Here is a 16,634-nt window from a genome sequence, read left to right on the forward strand (position 1 = left end):
GCTATCACTGTCTGATCCATAGGCATCACTGCTTTTTAATGCCCTTTCCTATTAAACAGACACTGGTTAGAATTGGCAGAATACTATAAAGCCAGCAGCTAAAGGTATGTACATCCTGGTTAAGTTTATTAATTAGGCTGTACAATGGGCTTGCTTGGAAAATCAGTTTGAAGCACAGGTACAGGACCAAATCTGTGAGGCACATCATTATTATCGGATAGAATTCTGTAAAAACATAGCTTGCCTTATTTAATTTTGCACTGAAATGATGTTTTGTGTTGTATTGAAAGCTGAACTTGGGATTGAAAAATTTCCACAAACTGGAGATCAGTCCTCTTGTCAAGGCATCAGTTGAGGTTTTGGCTTTAGCTGGAGCATCCAGGTTTGGCTCCTGCAAGCCGTGCAGTTCAGTGATCAAAGTAAGAGTTGTATTTGGGAATAGCTAATGGACCTCTGGCTCGCTGCTGAGAGTGTTTGTATTGTGATGGTGTCTGGAGGTCTCGTCCCCCTTGTGCTAAGGTCTATACAGTGAAGGAGGAGGAGGAGGAAAAAGGGAAATCAGCCTGTCGCCTATGAATTTTTCTTAGGTACAGTACAGCTGGTTACAATGGAGTGCAATGGAGTACAAGAGAGAATCACAGCATGAAGGGAACCAGCGAGGTGGTGGCAATGGCTGCAGCCTTACTAGATCCAGGTAGTGAATGTGGGTGAGAAGGGAGTGCAAAAATGAAATTTTAAGGAGGGTACTGAGGTAGTTCTGTGGCTCTTCACCTCCTTCCAGGCTTCAGAACAAGCAGGAAAGAAAGGATAAAGCTGCTTGTCACAGCTTGTAATAAGAAGCAAATGGTGTTAGGTCAAGGGACCATCTCAGCTTGGCCAGAAATAGTCATTCAGTTCCCCTGGAGTTCAAAAATCAGAATATAAATATATATATATATTTATGTGTGTGTGTGTGTGTGTGTGTGTGTGTGTGTGTGTGTGTTGCTGAAGGTTTCTATCTGGATCACTGTATTTAACAGCTGTTGACACAGCTCTGTGCATCTGGTTACCCTTAGGTAGATGGGAATAACCCCAGAGAAGCTGTTTGATCAATTATGTTTCCTATAGGTCTGTAGTGTCATGGTCTTATAGGACTGACAGAGACCTTTTGAGATCGTATGATCTATGCTCCTCTTTGGAGAAATAGGATCAAACATCTGCAGATTATTCCTGTTGAGTGGAGCCAACTAGTTATGTGTGTTGTTGCCGCTGAAAACAAAAATAAAACTATGTCCCAAAGAAGGAATCCTGGCCAAAGAAAATAATTACAATTTAAGTAGATAATTTGAGTGCAGTTAGAAGAATGGAGTTGGATAAGGTTTTTCAGCCTTGAAAGTATAGAGACCTCTGTGAAAAAGATCATAAACCTTTAGATACCCTCAAGGGTGCAAATTGCAAGGCCTGGGATCCAGTCTAGGGTCTGACCACTGAAAAATAGACCTTCTGCAAAGGTAACTGTCTGGCCAAATAGGAAGGGAAGCAAGTGCCTCAAAAACACCAGGAAGGCTGCTGACCTGAAATCTCTGCAACATAAGACCAGCATGAAATGGCTCATTGGAAGAGGCATCTCCCAGCAGCTGCTCAGAGGAAGTCCCCGGGAGCTGTGATGTGGATGCTGGCATGGCCGGAGGAGCCACAGAGGAATCCTGGCAATGGGAAAAAGGCACCTCTCTTACCCTTTCTTCCCTCTTCCTCTCTCAAATATCTGCCTCCAAAGGGATTTTTTGTTTTTGTTTTCATTTTGATTCCTGCTAAAAGCCAACCCATGTTGTTTTCTTTTTTATGGGTGAAGAGTAGCGCAGGGAAGATCTGAGCAGCACCAGAGCCGAATTGGGAGCCACTATATTAGATTCCAAAATTAGATAGGAAGCTGGGTTTAAGGGTAGTCCAAACCCAACCAGTTCCCCGTTTGGCCTGGCCCATGTAGGTGGGCCAGACTGGTTTGGAGCTGTTTTTTGGACGGGCTTTTTGCCCATTCCAGCCGCAGTGGGGCTGGAGCCGGCGCCTGGTGCTCAGCCAGGCCAGCTCCTGCTCTCGCTGGCCTGCGCTGCAGATGCGCTGGAGGTTTGGTTCACAGCAATTCTGCTGCTGCTTTCTCAAGCGCATGAAGACAACTGAAGGTGCTAATTCAGGCTGACTTTGTATGCATCTTTTTTATCTCAGAAATCGCGATTGCATATGGAAGTTTATTTCAAGTCAAATTCTCTTTGCTCTGACTTCCACTTTTTCTGTGTCTTCACCTATTGAAGAGTTTATAAAAAATGTTTGGTTTTACCTTTAGTCTTTGTAACTTTACAACATTTTCCAACAAAGGATTTCATAGTATTTTCTTAACTGTACTACTAACTACTTTTGTCACTTGACTAATATGAAGTATTGAAATATACATTGTATAGTAAGCAAAATTTACACATAAAATATCAAATTATTTGGCCAAATTCACAAAATAAATCAACGGCAAAAGCCAGAAAGCATTGTATCACATTTTTCATTGTAGCAGCTTTAATGGTTAAGTGGGCCTTTTATTTCTATTCTTAATGAGTGTTGATGATCTGAACTTAAAATCCAAGATACCATATCTGAGGTAAATCTCTACTGATGGTCTAGAGAGCTGCTAGTGGTATAGCCTAAGGGGCTGCACATCAAACAGCCTCAAGCATGTTTATGATGTGAGCTGTTACAGACTCCAGTCTGTTTCTTTTTCTCATCACCACCTTCCTGGGAGGATAAAACCCATATTCAGACTTTGCACTATGGAGAAGAAGCATTTATTTAGAGGTGTTCAGAGTTGGGCTGGTTTAAGCTTCAGCTCAGCTGATGAATAGGGATGCTGTGTAGACCATCTTATAATGGATTGAAACTTTGCTTACAGTAGTTCGCCTTAATTTGGTAGGAAGCTCAGGTTAGGTCTGAAAGGAATGAAAAAAATATACAGAGGGATTTACACAGCTTTTATTAAATGAGATTGAAAATTGTATGTTGTTAAAGTGAATATAAGAAGGGATACAGTGCCTCTAGCCCTGCTTTATGGCTATATTTAGCTGTGTTCTGCTGAATTTTGTGGCAGCTTGGTGTCTAAACAGGCACTGAGTGCCCAAATCCATGGACTGAAACTTCTGTAGATCTTTACACAGCTGGGTATTTTTGACTATTAGCTATGAGAGCAGCAGCTCCAGCAAAAACATCCCAGCAGTGGTGTGCAAGGTATTTCTCCATCTTCCTGAAGCTCATGGTGATGCTGGCACGTCCTGTTCTGTGGCTAGAGAGCCACAGCTTTTCTCCTGCCATGACAAGGGTTGAGACATCCCCAAGCTGTTCTGACTCTGCCCCATGACATGGGAGCAGGATTTGGCTTGGTGCGCACCCATGGCTCTCCCCACAGGGCTCCCTCTCACCCCGAGCCTCCTGAAACTTCCTTGACCTGTGAGTGTTGAGTCACACTGACATTTTTGACCATTTTATCACAGGGCCCAATGTTACTACTGTTTGTGTTACTTGGGGGGGAAATGTGTTCTCACTGTAAGGGAAAAAAACTCTGGCCGTCACTGGGTGAGTTATTTTCCACTGTTTTCACTCCAATAGCATTATTGCGCCTGCTGCTAAAATCCTTAACCTAAGATGGAAATGCCTCTGTGGTATCTCTCCTTTCTCCAGTAGCCAGAAGTCCAGTGGGTTAAGTGCCTTCATTGCCTCGGAGCAGCTGCTCCTGTGCAGCCCTGGGTCCCAACACAAGCAGCCGCCTTCCTCTGCCTCTGCAGGACGAGGTGCGGCTGTTCCCTCCTCTGGGGACATGGCAATATGTGCTGGGGAGGACTAGAAATCAACATTGTGGCCCTGCTTGTGGACAGGGACCGAGGCTGAAAATATCCTTTCAAGGGAGAAGTTATTTTGGAAGAGAAAAGTATGGTTTTAATTGTTTAGATGAGGGGGTTTCGTGGTTTATGGATGTCTGGGGGCTGGGGAGGTGCTCTTCTTTCTCTGCGTATGATATTGTTCAAGGCAAAAAGAAATGGATTATCTACACTTGTGAATTTAAGGTTTTTTGGCCAGAAGTGTAACGGTTTGTAGGGTTTGATTTTTCTCTGGGAAAAAAGAAAACAGAGCGTTTTGAGAAACAAGGCTGAGTAACCAAAATATGTTTGTTTTTGTTTAAATCGTTCAGCAGAGAAATCGTCTCTTGTCTATTGTTAAGAGCGAGGTTTAAATCAAAGGCAAGTTCTACATATTCTAAAATATACAGACAACTCTTTGAAAGCAAAGCCAAGCCAAACTTTAAAAGAGACCTTCTCCTTGATGCAGAAGTTTTCAGTTAGTTACTGTGCTGGGGCTTGAGTGGAAAGAACCAGCCTGAGAAACAAATGGCAAATCCCCATTTCAGCGGCGGAAGCCAGGAAGAGCATCATATTAATAGCACACGAGACCTTTCCACAGCCATCCCAGTGCAGGGCTTTTCCAGCAGCAGTAAGGAAAAGCCTTTGCAGTCTGTGGGTATTTTTTTGTGTTCACATTTGGCTGTGGAAGTTTGAAGTGAGTGGCAGAGCAAGGGAGTGGAAGGCCTGATCCTCTCATGTTGGGTGGTCCCTCCTACTACAAATAACCCTATTGGAAACAGAGGGACTATTTGTGGAGTCATTTGTTTGTCAGGAAAAGTAGGGTTTGTAGGATATGGCCCCAATTAACAGCCAAATTCCTGGTTATTTTCTCGTGATAAAAAGGCAGGTATCTGTGGCAGAGATGCACGTAGCATCTCTCCAGTTCCCATTTGAAGTCCTGCCTCTTGGTCTGTACTTCTTCACACTTCCTCAGCCATGCAAAGATTATTCCAGCACCACAGTAGCTCAGATGATCTGGGTGCTTCCCTCCTGCCTGGAACTGATGTGGCCTCCAGCCCTTCTCTGTTCTGTTTGGGATAGTTCCTTCTCTCTGGTACCCATCAGTGAGGGCACCTGGCAGTTGCTCTTGAGCTTTGGCTCCAAGCACAGCAGGCAGGTGATATACAACCCCTGCCTGGAAAACCAAATACACCATCCCACAATAAACTCTGCTTTTAGTATGGCTTGGGTACAGCCAATCCCATCCAGAGCATATTCCCTCCTGAATCCTGCATTTTCCAGGAGATTAACTTAATGGACAGTTTGTCACTGAGTTGCAGCTTTTGGCAGGGCAGGAACGAAAGGAAAGGAAGGAAAATTTGTAAGGGAAAGAAAAAATTTCTTGCACAGGTTACCAGACAGAGGGCACGTGCCCAATTCATGCAGGCTGGCACAGGGAGAGCCATGGCTCTGCCAACCCAATGTGAGCTTGGCCGGTGCCAGGAGAGCTTTCTGGGAGCTGCAGGAATGCTGATAGCAGTGTCTTTATTTGGGGGAGGAGCGCTCTTGTTAGTTGTATTATTTTGTGACTCTCTGTTTTAGTAGCCATAAGTCATTAGTTGGTTTTAATTTTCTAATTTTCTTTTTTCTTTTTCCTTTTGGTTCCCCCTTGAAACTGAAATAAGCACTGAAAGGGAAGAATTTTCCTTCTTTTTTCCCCCTCTTTTTTTCCCCCTCTTTTCTTTCCCTTTTTTTTCCCTTTTTTTTTTCTTTTTCCCTTTTTTTGTTTCTTTTTTTTTTTAAATTTTGTTTTTTTATTCTGGCTAATCTGAGGCACACTGCCACATCTGAAGCCACTTGGCTTATTATGGATTTCATGGAAACCGATTCCCTGAAAGTGTTTCCATATGTGTGTTCCCAATATATCCCATCCTTTTCTAAATGGGAGTACAAACTCGCACACGAGCTGGAAATGGCTTCAGGATGTGACAGAGAAGTCATATGACTGGAGTGGCACTGTGTGTGGCCCTCTCTGAAAGACACGGTGTCCTGTGTGCTGGCTCCTATCCTACAGTAGATCCAGTTTCAAAGAATATCTTCCTTCACGGCTCCTTAAAAATCTCTTAATCAAGAACCAGCAAGGAATCCTCTGTCCTCAGGAGATATGTCCATTAGTTGAATAAGATGCAAAAGGAAAATTTTGATGGGGAGGGAAAAGGAGAGGTTTAAAGGGTGAAATAACAGAGCAACGCCAAGGGCTTTCCCCCCCTTCCCTGTCCCTGCAAAACATAGTTCCTTTGTGTCTGCTTGAGGATCAGATGGTATTTCTGAGTTAGTAGCATGCAGTGGAAAAGTACAATTCATGACAACATTGGAAACAAATATTTATACTGGACAGTTAAGGCACATTTTTCTGAAAAGAAGGGGAAAAAAAAGCAAAAGAAGGAATAAAGTAGCCTGTGAGCCATGATGTGTATTATATTCCCATTCACTGGATTTATTCAGGATTCCTGTCCTGCTGCTCTCCATCGCCGTGCCTGTTCCGCAACCCTGTGGTTTCACCCCCTTGCTGTATACAACACTCTGAGGTTGCTCTCCAAGAAAAGCCTCAAGTGTTCCTGCTGATGCCTTTCGGCTGGCGAAAAGCAGCTGAAATTCAGGCAGGAAAAGTTGGGGAGAAGTGAGTGGAGAGCACTGCGCTCCCATGTGCGTGTTTGTGCCATGCGGTGTTGCAGAGCTCCTGGACTTATGTCCAGGAAACTTTATTTACTGTTTGGTTCCAGTGCAGCGCGTAGACAGCCTGAGACTTTAAACAAGCAGGGGGCTTTTGATACACTGCCAGTTCCTTTCCACCTGAATCACCCGTGACAGCTCCGGACTGGGGTCGCTGAGATGAGATAGCAAAGGCTGAGAAGTTCCGAGGCTCCCCATCACACCAGGTCAGCAGGCATCCACGGGTGGCAGGCCATTACCACCCAGGATATATTTCTCTAATGTGACCATTTGTCCCCCTCCTGTGGTCCTCATTTAGAAGGTTTATAAATCCTGTATAAGTGAGGCAACGTCTATAAATGAGATGGTGATGGCTGAAGCTTCCACAGCTTCATTTCTGCTCCCAACAGTCCATCTAGAAGAGGTTAGTTGTTACATTTTTCTACCTGTTGATGTTCTCTAAATTTTAGATGAGCTGTCTCCGGGGGTGCAGAGAGCAGCCACCTGTGTTTCAGTGCATAATGTCACCCAGCAAGACCTCAGTGCCTTAAGAAAAGCAGCTTCCTCCAGCAGAAAAGCGCAACTGAGGGAGCAGGACAGATAATGACAGAGCCCAGGCTGAAGAATTGCAGGGACTCCAGTTTTGGTGTTAAGCAATATAACATCTCTGTTTGAGAAACGCTCTCCTTTAGTTGCAGGAGTGGTACTTTAATGATCACTGCTAACTATGTTATTTATGGGGTGTTTCTCCCAGCAAAGGGCTTATGTGCAGTGCCATAAATTCAGTGAAAACATCTATCTGCAAATTAATCCGTGGTATTTTAGGTGCCAAAGATCTGTTACCCAAATACTAGGAGGGTAATACCAGTGTGCAGTTTACGGTGTGAACTGGGTTACTGAGGAACTATGAGAAGGGTTGCACTGGAATTAGGGTCTTGCCTGCTGTGTGTGAGGCTCTGAAAGGGTTAAATTGTTCCTTCCTCTCTCTGACTTTTGTGAGACTGCTGTGCTTAATAATGTTGCAGTTTAAATGGTCCCAACTAGGCCTTGAAGTTAACACCTTGTTGAGGTGAAGAAAAGGGGGAGGGAGCAAGTTCACACCTTTTCTGCAGCTATTGTTTACCAGGAGACCTTTTTGGAGTGACCTGGGGGGCGGGAAGGGAATTGAGAAAAAAAAAAAGTCAATTTTTTTTTTTACTTTTTTTTTTTTTCCTCCTGAACTAAGGGGAGGGAAGAGATCATTTAAAACCATATCTTTTCCTATGATAAATGGTTCCAAACATCCAGGTTACACATACTCATCCAGAAAGTAAACCAGAGGGGGGGAAGCCTGGTGCATTATTTCTGTGGTGCTGCATGGCCCTCACCCTCCCAGCATGCAGACACTTGCTGCTGGATGTGTGGGAGGAATGTTCCTGAGCTGCAGCATGAAGCTGAGCACCAGTGTGGGTTTGTAGGATCAGGACCTAACAGCTACAGCACGGACTAGATACAGAGGGAGGTTTTTTGGGATCCCTGGGAATTGCAGTCCCAGGCTCCATTCTACAGTGGCATCCAGAGGGAAGGTGGTACAGCAGCTGTGGAGAGACAGAGGCTTACCTGGGAGAAAGCAGAACGATGATGCTGTCTGTGATTCAATAAACACATTAGCAGATGCGAGGAACAAGAATTTAACAAAATGAAGAGCAAAATAACACTATCCCCCCCATACAGAAGGACAATGCTGGAGGAGAGCCCAAAGAGATCCAGATGGAAAATGATCACTCTCCCATTAAAACATACTGCAAAGGATCCTTCAGACTGGCAAAACCAGGAGCTCAGAAATTAGAAAATCTCAGTACTTACATTGCCTGTGCAACTTTAAATCAGCCTCATTCTGCTTATGCATTATATTAAAAATTTTAATTACAGGATCACATGATACTTTTCCCATGGAATTCCTGTCTCATTCAGTGCACAGGATGGACAGTACTAACTTAATGAGCAGCTCTTCAATATTTTGTTTACTTCTTGTTCTTTGCATTTACTCAGGCCTTGCTTATTGCAGAGCATTAAGTGCTGCTCTGAAGAAGGAATCCTTTATTTCTTGCTTGGCTTTGCTCTAATATTTCTGCCGTAGCATTTGTATACAGTTCATTGCGGTGCAATATTCCCAAGAAAGAGAAATGAGACTGACCTTAAGGTCTTGTGTCGTTCAGTGCACCCTCTGTGTGTCACTTACAGCACAATCTCAGTTCTGTCTGTATCCTTGTGTTCAGACCTGTGATCCTGTTGGCTTCAGCTGCAGCTGGGAATGTTTAGTGCACGTGCAAATCAGAAGCCAACATCTTAGCTGCACACAGAAAATGAGGGAAGTGAAAATGGGATTTGGAGACATTTCAACTGAGTCATATAGGAGCCATGTGGCAGAAACACATATGAAATCCAGTTAACTCAGGAAGTAATTGGGTCTCTCTCACCCTGTTCACTTCACTCCTTCTGATTTCTTGGAGCAGTGGATCTGGGGAATATATAGACAACGGTCTTCTCTATTCCTGTACTCAGATACAGCTCCAGAGGTGGCCACCTTGGGCAGGTTAATGAGAAAGGAACAGCATCTTGTGTAGCTGAATGCTTTGTCATAGCGCATCTGGAGAGTAACTTGAATGCTGGTGTTTCCAATGTTTCTCACTCTTCACATGGTAACCCCTTTGTTTGCCTCTGGTTATGTTTATAGCTTCTCACATTTCTAAAAAAAAAAAAAAAAAAAAAAGCAAACCCCAAATAACCCCACCTTCCAAAATTTTACTTTGTAATGTTATTCAAACACCCACATGGACTCCTTTCACTCAGGATCTGCCATCTCAAAGAATGGAGCCGTCGATGGACTGATCCTCTGTTAGGATGGCATGGGGGCAGGTGGCAATGTCCCTGTGTTTCAGCAATGTTTGCAGAAAAAATGCTAGGACTTGTGACTCCTGGATTTCATTCCAGTCTCTAGACAAGTGTCTTTGTAGGGGCACAGACTCTTCTGGCCATTTTTAGTCAGAGTGCGTATGATTTGTTCATATTTGGCTGTACTTTCATGGCAACATCTTTCACAAAAAGCCACTCCTATTCCAAAGTTCAAGTCCTTACTTCAAAGCATGGAACTGGTACAGCTTTTCAAAGGAAGGCTCCTCAGAGTTTAAGATTGGTAAAACAATGTATTTTTCCCAGCAGAAGAGTTTCAGCTGAAATTTTAAAAACAAATAAATGCATAAATCAAAATTTAGCCTGAGACAGACGCCCAGCATGGACAATTTCAGCCAGAACATTTAAAGTTTGGCAAAGCTGTAAGAGACTGAAATCGTCTCATCATGTGAAGTGTGTGGCATGTTTCATCCAAGGCGATATTATCAGCTGTAAGTATTCCAGGCTGCACTTATAATTCAGAGATGTAGACGTTGGGGAAGGAAAAAACTATTTTAATAGGTCAATTAGTGCAATGTCCCAGCCTGAATTGAACTGTTGAACAAAACCCCACAAAACCTAGTTTTGACTTCAGCAAATGTCTTAACGCTGAAGTTCCCTGAAACACAAGGGAATCATTTAGTTAGTGGTAAATAAATTTAAATATATGTTGCTGAATTTCCTTGAGACAGACTATTCAGTGAATATAGCATTACTTTGGTTTCATGCATTGAAAGATTCTGCATTGACTTGATGGGATAGAAACTTCCCATGAAACATATGCAATAAGCCAAGGGGACTTTTTTTTTGTTAGTGACCTTATAGCATTAAATAACAAAACAAATTGTAATATTTTTAAGTTATAAAAATACCCTGTAACTCTTTAAAGTAGATGTCAGATGGCTGTACCTACAAGGAGTTAATATGCCCACAGTGCATTATGATCTTTAATAATTGGGAACGATTGGCCAAAGTGCTGTAAACCTGACAGAAATTTGTTGCCTGATTTTCTGCAAACCACAAGCACAGCTTATTAATTTAGACCCGAGCATTAATTGGCACTAGCTGGCATCTGTAAATTGCAAAAGAGAAATTACCTTGGCAAACATGCAACTGTGAATGGTGGAGCTGCAAAACTGCAGCAGGTAAAATTGGGTTTTAAGGGTGAATGCAAAACAATTTGAGCTGGCTGCTGGCAAATGACCAGGTCTAGGGTTTTTAATGAGGCTTCTGCATCAAAATAAGTGAAAACACATGGAATTTTAATTGTTCTTATTCTAAATATGAAACATACTGGAGCAGTATTCTTGAATCTGGGATGTTAGCACATATATTGGCATATTAACATGACCGCTTTTCTGTTCTAAACATTTAGGTCTTAGAAAACTGGATTGCCAGGCTATGTTAGGAAGGAATCAGCCTAGAAAATTTAAAAATAGTTTAACCTAGACTCATTCAGATGTAAAGTTTTGCTTTTGTTTATTTTTTTTAAATACACCTTTTTCTAATTTTCTTTTTTATTGTTAAGCCCAGTCAGCTGATGAGACCGTATAGCAGAAGATCACTTGCTGTGCTCTTTGACGTATCTCTCTTTCTGGTGGTGCAAAATAAAGTCTCTTCTCTTTATGCAAGTGTTTTTTTGCAATGTGGTGGCCATGATGTAGGGCAGAGGGTCTATGCTTCACCCATTTATTGCAAGTTATCACAAGAGTGAGAATTCAAAGATGCAAATGGTTTTCTTGCTCTGACAGAGGAAAAATTATCATAAAACTTTAATCCTCCTGGGGAGAGGAATAAATAAATTATTATAATATTTTAGTTATTATATTATGAGTTATATACTTGCACTGTCATGTTACGATATTGTTGATCCACAGCACTTTTTGTGCACAGCTAGATATACAAAGATGGGTGCCATACCCAGTAGAACTATTTCTCTTCCCAGCCCAGAAAAGAGCTTAATATGTATAAATGAATCAATGTCTGGGGTTTCCAAGTTAGAACCAAAATCAACCTTAACATAAGGAGGTAGCACAGAGAAAGGAGGAGGAGGAGAGTGAAAATGCATCAGCAAGAGTGAACAGCAGTAAGGGTGGCAGGAAGCTGAGGTTTAGAGCTGACTGTTTAGTAAGTTTCCCTTAGAAATGAAACTTTAGAATGGAGAGCTTTTTCTGATCTTTAAAAACATCTTTACACAATGGAGATACAATAAAGCTGGGAACAAATCGCAGCCCTGTGCCGGGAGTTATGGAGACAGCAAAAGGCAGTTGGGCAAAAGGGGAGTTGGAGAAGTGAGTGGGCAGGAGCTGTGCAGACACAGCCATGAGTGAGATAAGACAGGCTTATGGATGTTTGGCCTTTGGGTAAATACAATTGTGCTTTACAAGCAACAGTAAAAACAAGTAAGTGTGGATTTACTAGGGTACATAAAGGAGATCTGCAGCCTCACATTCGAAATGCTTACGTGTGGTGTGCACATTCCCAGTCATTCCACACAGACGTGACCTCTTGGCAGCACCCATGCAGGTAATATTTGGATCTAGCTCTGAAAGGGAGATTGCCTTTTAATGGATAAAACTGTGTGGAAACCTTTGTCTTGAGAAAAAAATGTATTGGTTGCAAAGAAACCAAAAATGCCAATGTTCTTCTGCACCCTTAGACTCATAACAATTCCACCTTTGATTGCAGAAGTCTTGTTTAGCTTCTATCAGGGTAAACTAAGAGCAGCTCTGTTCATGCTGGGAGAGCTGCAATAAAAATAAATAAATAAGGGGGGGGGAAAAAGAGACAATAAGCAGTAGCAGATTGAAACTCAGTATTTTGAGCAGCTGGGGAAATTATGTTCTAACCTTATATTTGCAGATACGTATCAGACCTGTTCACAATATAAAGGATAGCGTTCCAAAATTACAGCTTTGAATCTGGGTGGTATTGCCTCTGGCTATTGTTTGCAGTTGGGAACTAAAGAAGTTGCATAAAGTAGTAGAGTGTTTGCTGTAAAGGTACAAGTTATATTACATTCCAGGGCGCTGTGGTTGGAGGGGTTGATGATGGAGACAGACCCATTCACCCATAGGTCACTGATTCAGTCCTAGATAAAGATAATAGTAATCACATTGTCATCAGAAGTTTAGAATGGGCTTTTACTGACCACTTAAAACTCTGTGCTCAATATCGTCAGAGATGGAGGATTGTAATCCCCAGGTTTTAGGCTGATTTGGAGGCTTGGCTGGCTGTGGGCCAGGTCCTCCAGCCTGAACCCAAACTGTGCCTGAGCTTTGCCCCACTGTTGCTTTTAGGTATCATGGTAGGTATGGGTTCAGTGACCTGGGAAAACAGGCAAGAATAGTGATCTAAATCCCAAAATGTGCCACACAAAGTGGCAGAGGCTCTTGAGTCTGCTGCTTGCAGCAGAGTGGATCAGGAACAGAAGGGCTGGAGAGACCTTTCTTTTACACAGCAGTGTCAGCAGGGCAGATCTGAAGCCTGTCTGCAAGGAAAAGAATTCCTTCATCTTAAAGTTCATCTTAAAACTTCAACTTAAACCTTAATACACAGAGCATTTCAGTGTTTAGTACATCACTTTGGCATCTAGAAGATGCCATATTTTGTTTTTAGTTAGGTTCAGCAGAGTGACAAAGAGGTGAATGAACCCATGGACCTGAGGGCTGTAAAGCTGTAGGAGTGTCAACTGGGAAGTGCAGGGAGGGTCCATTTGATTTCCTAATTTCCCCTCTTTATTTATACCCTGCTATTTTCAGCTCTCTATAAATATGTGTCTGCTGCATACTGGCCATTGCATTTGCTTCCTTCTGCTCTGTACTACTTCTTTAGGTTTTCCCTCTTTCACCCTGTCTTTTTCCCACACCCTCTTTGTTTTCCGCTCTTCTGGCTCTCAATACGAGCTTTCACCATCTTTGTCTTCTGCTCCTGTCCATCCCACAATCTCCTAAGCACATCCCCAAGCTAACGTTTGCTTTCCAGTTCTGCTCCAAAGCTTTGGGTGTTTGATGTGGGATTAGAAATTAGGCAAAATGAGTTTACCCATCCCTGTTTTGCGTTAGACTCCAATTCGCAGCGTTACCATCCAGACGTTCACAGTAGTCATAAACTGTGTGGTCTTTTTTTTTTCAACCAGACTGCAGAGACTACATACAAAAACAATTTTTTTTTTCAATGGCAAAAAGAGTGTTGGGCTTGTAAATTTCCATCAACTTCTCTGAAGAGTAAAATCTGCATCTTTACTATCAGCTCAATGGCCTTGTCCATCCTTCAGATGCAGCAACCTGTTTTTTAGCCAAAAGAAGCAGCTGAGTGGATTCTCACCTAAATGAATTGATTTAAGGCAAGAAGTGGGTCTTAGTCACCCCCAGTGTAACTCCCCTGGTGTCAGTGGTGCAGTTAACTTGGTGTTGTCAGCTCTTGTAGCTTTACTACAAGTTGCACAGTGATTTCTGCTTTTCTGGAAATCCCAGCTCCTGACAGACTGTGCTGAGGTGAGAATCTCAGCTTTCATGTGCAACCAGACCTGAGTTTCTCAAGAGGCTCAAGCAAAAAACAGAGACACATAACCCTCAAAACTCTGAAACCAGAAGGCAAATCAACTCCAAGTCCACGTTTCTTTTTTGTCTCTTTTTAAATCTCTTGATTTTAGCAATATCTTTTTCCCCTTTCTTTTTTTGGCTCTTTTTCAATCTCTTGATTTTTGAGATTTTTTTTCTCCCCCAACCTGACTCATAACCTTTGAACACTTCAGGTTGGTAATACTGCTCCCTCCATTGGCATCAGTGGAGTTAGACCAGGGATGAGTTTGGCCCAGCGCTTCTAGAAGACAGATGTATGTTCCTTGCAATGTGTTGCTTGATATGATCTGCTATTCTCTTGGGGGCCAAAAGAAGTGGGTTATCTTAGAAAAATAAAATTCTATCATCACGTGATACAAAAAAATGGTATTTACAGAATTGTTTTCCCCCGTCTTTTGTTATAATTTTTTAGGTGCTTCAGAGCTGGGCCCATTTTCAGATCCCAGGCAGTTCACAAGCATTTCATCCCTCACTGAGAGCCGCTTCTCCAACCCACGAATGCACTATCCAGCCACCTTTACCTATACACCGCCAGTCACCTCAGGCATGTCACTGGGTATGTCCGCAACCACTCACTACCACACCTACCTACCACCACCCTACCCCGGCTCTTCCCAAAACCAAAGTGGACCTTTCCAGACCAGCAGCACTCCATATCTCTACTATGGCACTTCGTCAGGATCATACCAGTTCCCCATGGTGCCGGGAGGGGACCGCTCCCCTTCCAGGATGCTCCCGCCGTGCACCACCACGTCCAACGGCAGCACACTGCTAAACCCTAACTTGCCCACCCAGAGTGACGGGGTGGAGGCGGATGGCAGCCACAGCAGCTCCCCAACCGTCTTGAATTCTAGTGGCAGGATGGATGAGTCCGTTTGGAGGCCGTACTGAGATTTCTTCTGTAGCCAGCCCGACCTCCGCAAGCCAAAAAAAAACCAAAAAAACAAAAAAACAAACCCAAAAAAACAAACAAAAAAAAACCAAAACAAAAACACCAAACCACCACCAAATGGTCGACTAACTATGAAGTGCCTGTTTTTTGTTTTATTTTTTTTAAACAGATTTTACCAATATGTGCAACTGTGTAGATGGGATGATAATGGCCATAAATAATACAAGAGTTACCAACACACCACAACCCATGTTTCAGATTACGTGAATCAAAGCACATATTTGCTTTTTTTTTCCCCCTTGGAACCATTTTACCTTGTTTTATATTTAAAATGTACTTTCTACACACACACACACAAAGAAATTCAGCCCCTCCTTTTTTTTCTTTTTTTCTTTTTTTTCTTTTTTTTTTTGGAATTGTTTCCTTCTTTTTTTATCCCCCTAGAGTTTTATAATAACTAGTGAGTACTTTTGCCAACAAGGAGAGAATGGACTCCCCGACTATCAGGAGAAACATGGTGATGCAAAGCAAAGGCTGCATTCCCTTTTATTTTAATAAAAAACCAAAACTAACCATGAACTCCAGATACAGTTGCAATCATACAACGTATGGGACCCTCTCCACACCTGTAGTGCAATTCACCTGGTTTGTATTGGTGCACATAAAAAGCAAAGAGCAAGTTGCTTCCATTTTGCTATGACCCATTCAGATGAAAAGAGCTGTCCCAAAAAACTCTGTCTGAGCCTTGCTGGGAATAATGGTTGGATTTTCTCTGTGTTCTTTTTTTTGGTTTGTTTTTGGGTACTTAAAGAGAATGAGTTTTCAAGTTAGGTGAGCCAACCCTGGGGTTTCCTTTTTGCTTTGTATCCATTAGTTTTGCCTTCAGTTAGCCAAAAACCAAAAATAACAACCAAAACCTTGAAAAACAAAAAAAAAAAACAAAATGTTATTACTTATGCAAAATATGAGAATGGCAATATATATTACTAGAGCCAAAATGGTATACATAGTATTTGTGTTCGGCTATGTTCTTTTTTTATTTTTTTTAAATTATAAATGTGTAAAATTTGAGGTTGTTTGCTAACATGAATCATCATTTAAGTTTAAAAGAATATTTATAATTATTTAATGACATTTGGACCCTTTAAACGTTTCTTAATGTAATGATATGTTGACTTCGGTCTCTAAAAGTGTTTTTTGTTGGGTTTTTTTTTTTTTTTTTTTACATTTCTGCAATAGTGTAAACCTCAGACTTTTACCCAACTCTGAAAAGCAGTTCCAGTGTGAACCAGTTTACAATGTCCTTAAAAACAACAAACCCAACCTAAATGCATCTACATCAAATGATTTTGGATGTAGGATCTTTTTTTATATAACTTATGAAGGAAATATTGTGTTTAAAATATTTTTATTAGCTGTCTGGTTGCCTTCAACACAGTCTTGCCTTTTAATCAGTAGTTGTGGAGACACTGGAAAAATGGTAGGAAGGATGAAATATTTTCCACCCTTCCCCTAATTTCTTCTTCTCCAAGGATTTTTTCTCAGAACTTCAAAATTTGAAAATATTAATATTTAAAATGGTCTCTTTTGACAGCATAATTTAGATTTCGGCGGGGTTTTTTTTTTCTTCCCAAAGAAAAATCAAAACCATTTCAAAGCCCGTAT

General features: G+C 42.0%; 1 protein-coding gene across 5 annotated transcripts in view; it reads left to right on the plus strand.

The window, feature by feature from the left end:
• RUNX2 (RUNX family transcription factor 2) overlaps window positions 1–16,415 on the plus strand; it is a 149,861-nt gene extending 133,446 nt beyond the window's left edge. For all 5 annotated transcript variants that reach the window (XM_062489625.1, XM_062489628.1, XM_062489629.1 and 2 more), the window contains one exon: window positions 14,490–16,415. In XM_062489625.1, coding sequence (XP_062345609.1) covers window positions 14,490–14,968 — 479 coding nt within the window. In that variant the 3' untranslated portion in view covers window positions 14,969–16,415. The remainder of the gene's footprint in view (window positions 1–14,489) is intronic.
• Window positions 16,416–16,634: the final 219 nt, after the last annotated feature.

Source organism: Cinclus cinclus, chromosome 3, assembly GCF_963662255.1.
Source record: "Cinclus cinclus chromosome 3, bCinCin1.1, whole genome shotgun sequence".
Taxonomy (NCBI): domain Eukaryota; kingdom Metazoa; phylum Chordata; class Aves; order Passeriformes; family Cinclidae; genus Cinclus; species Cinclus cinclus.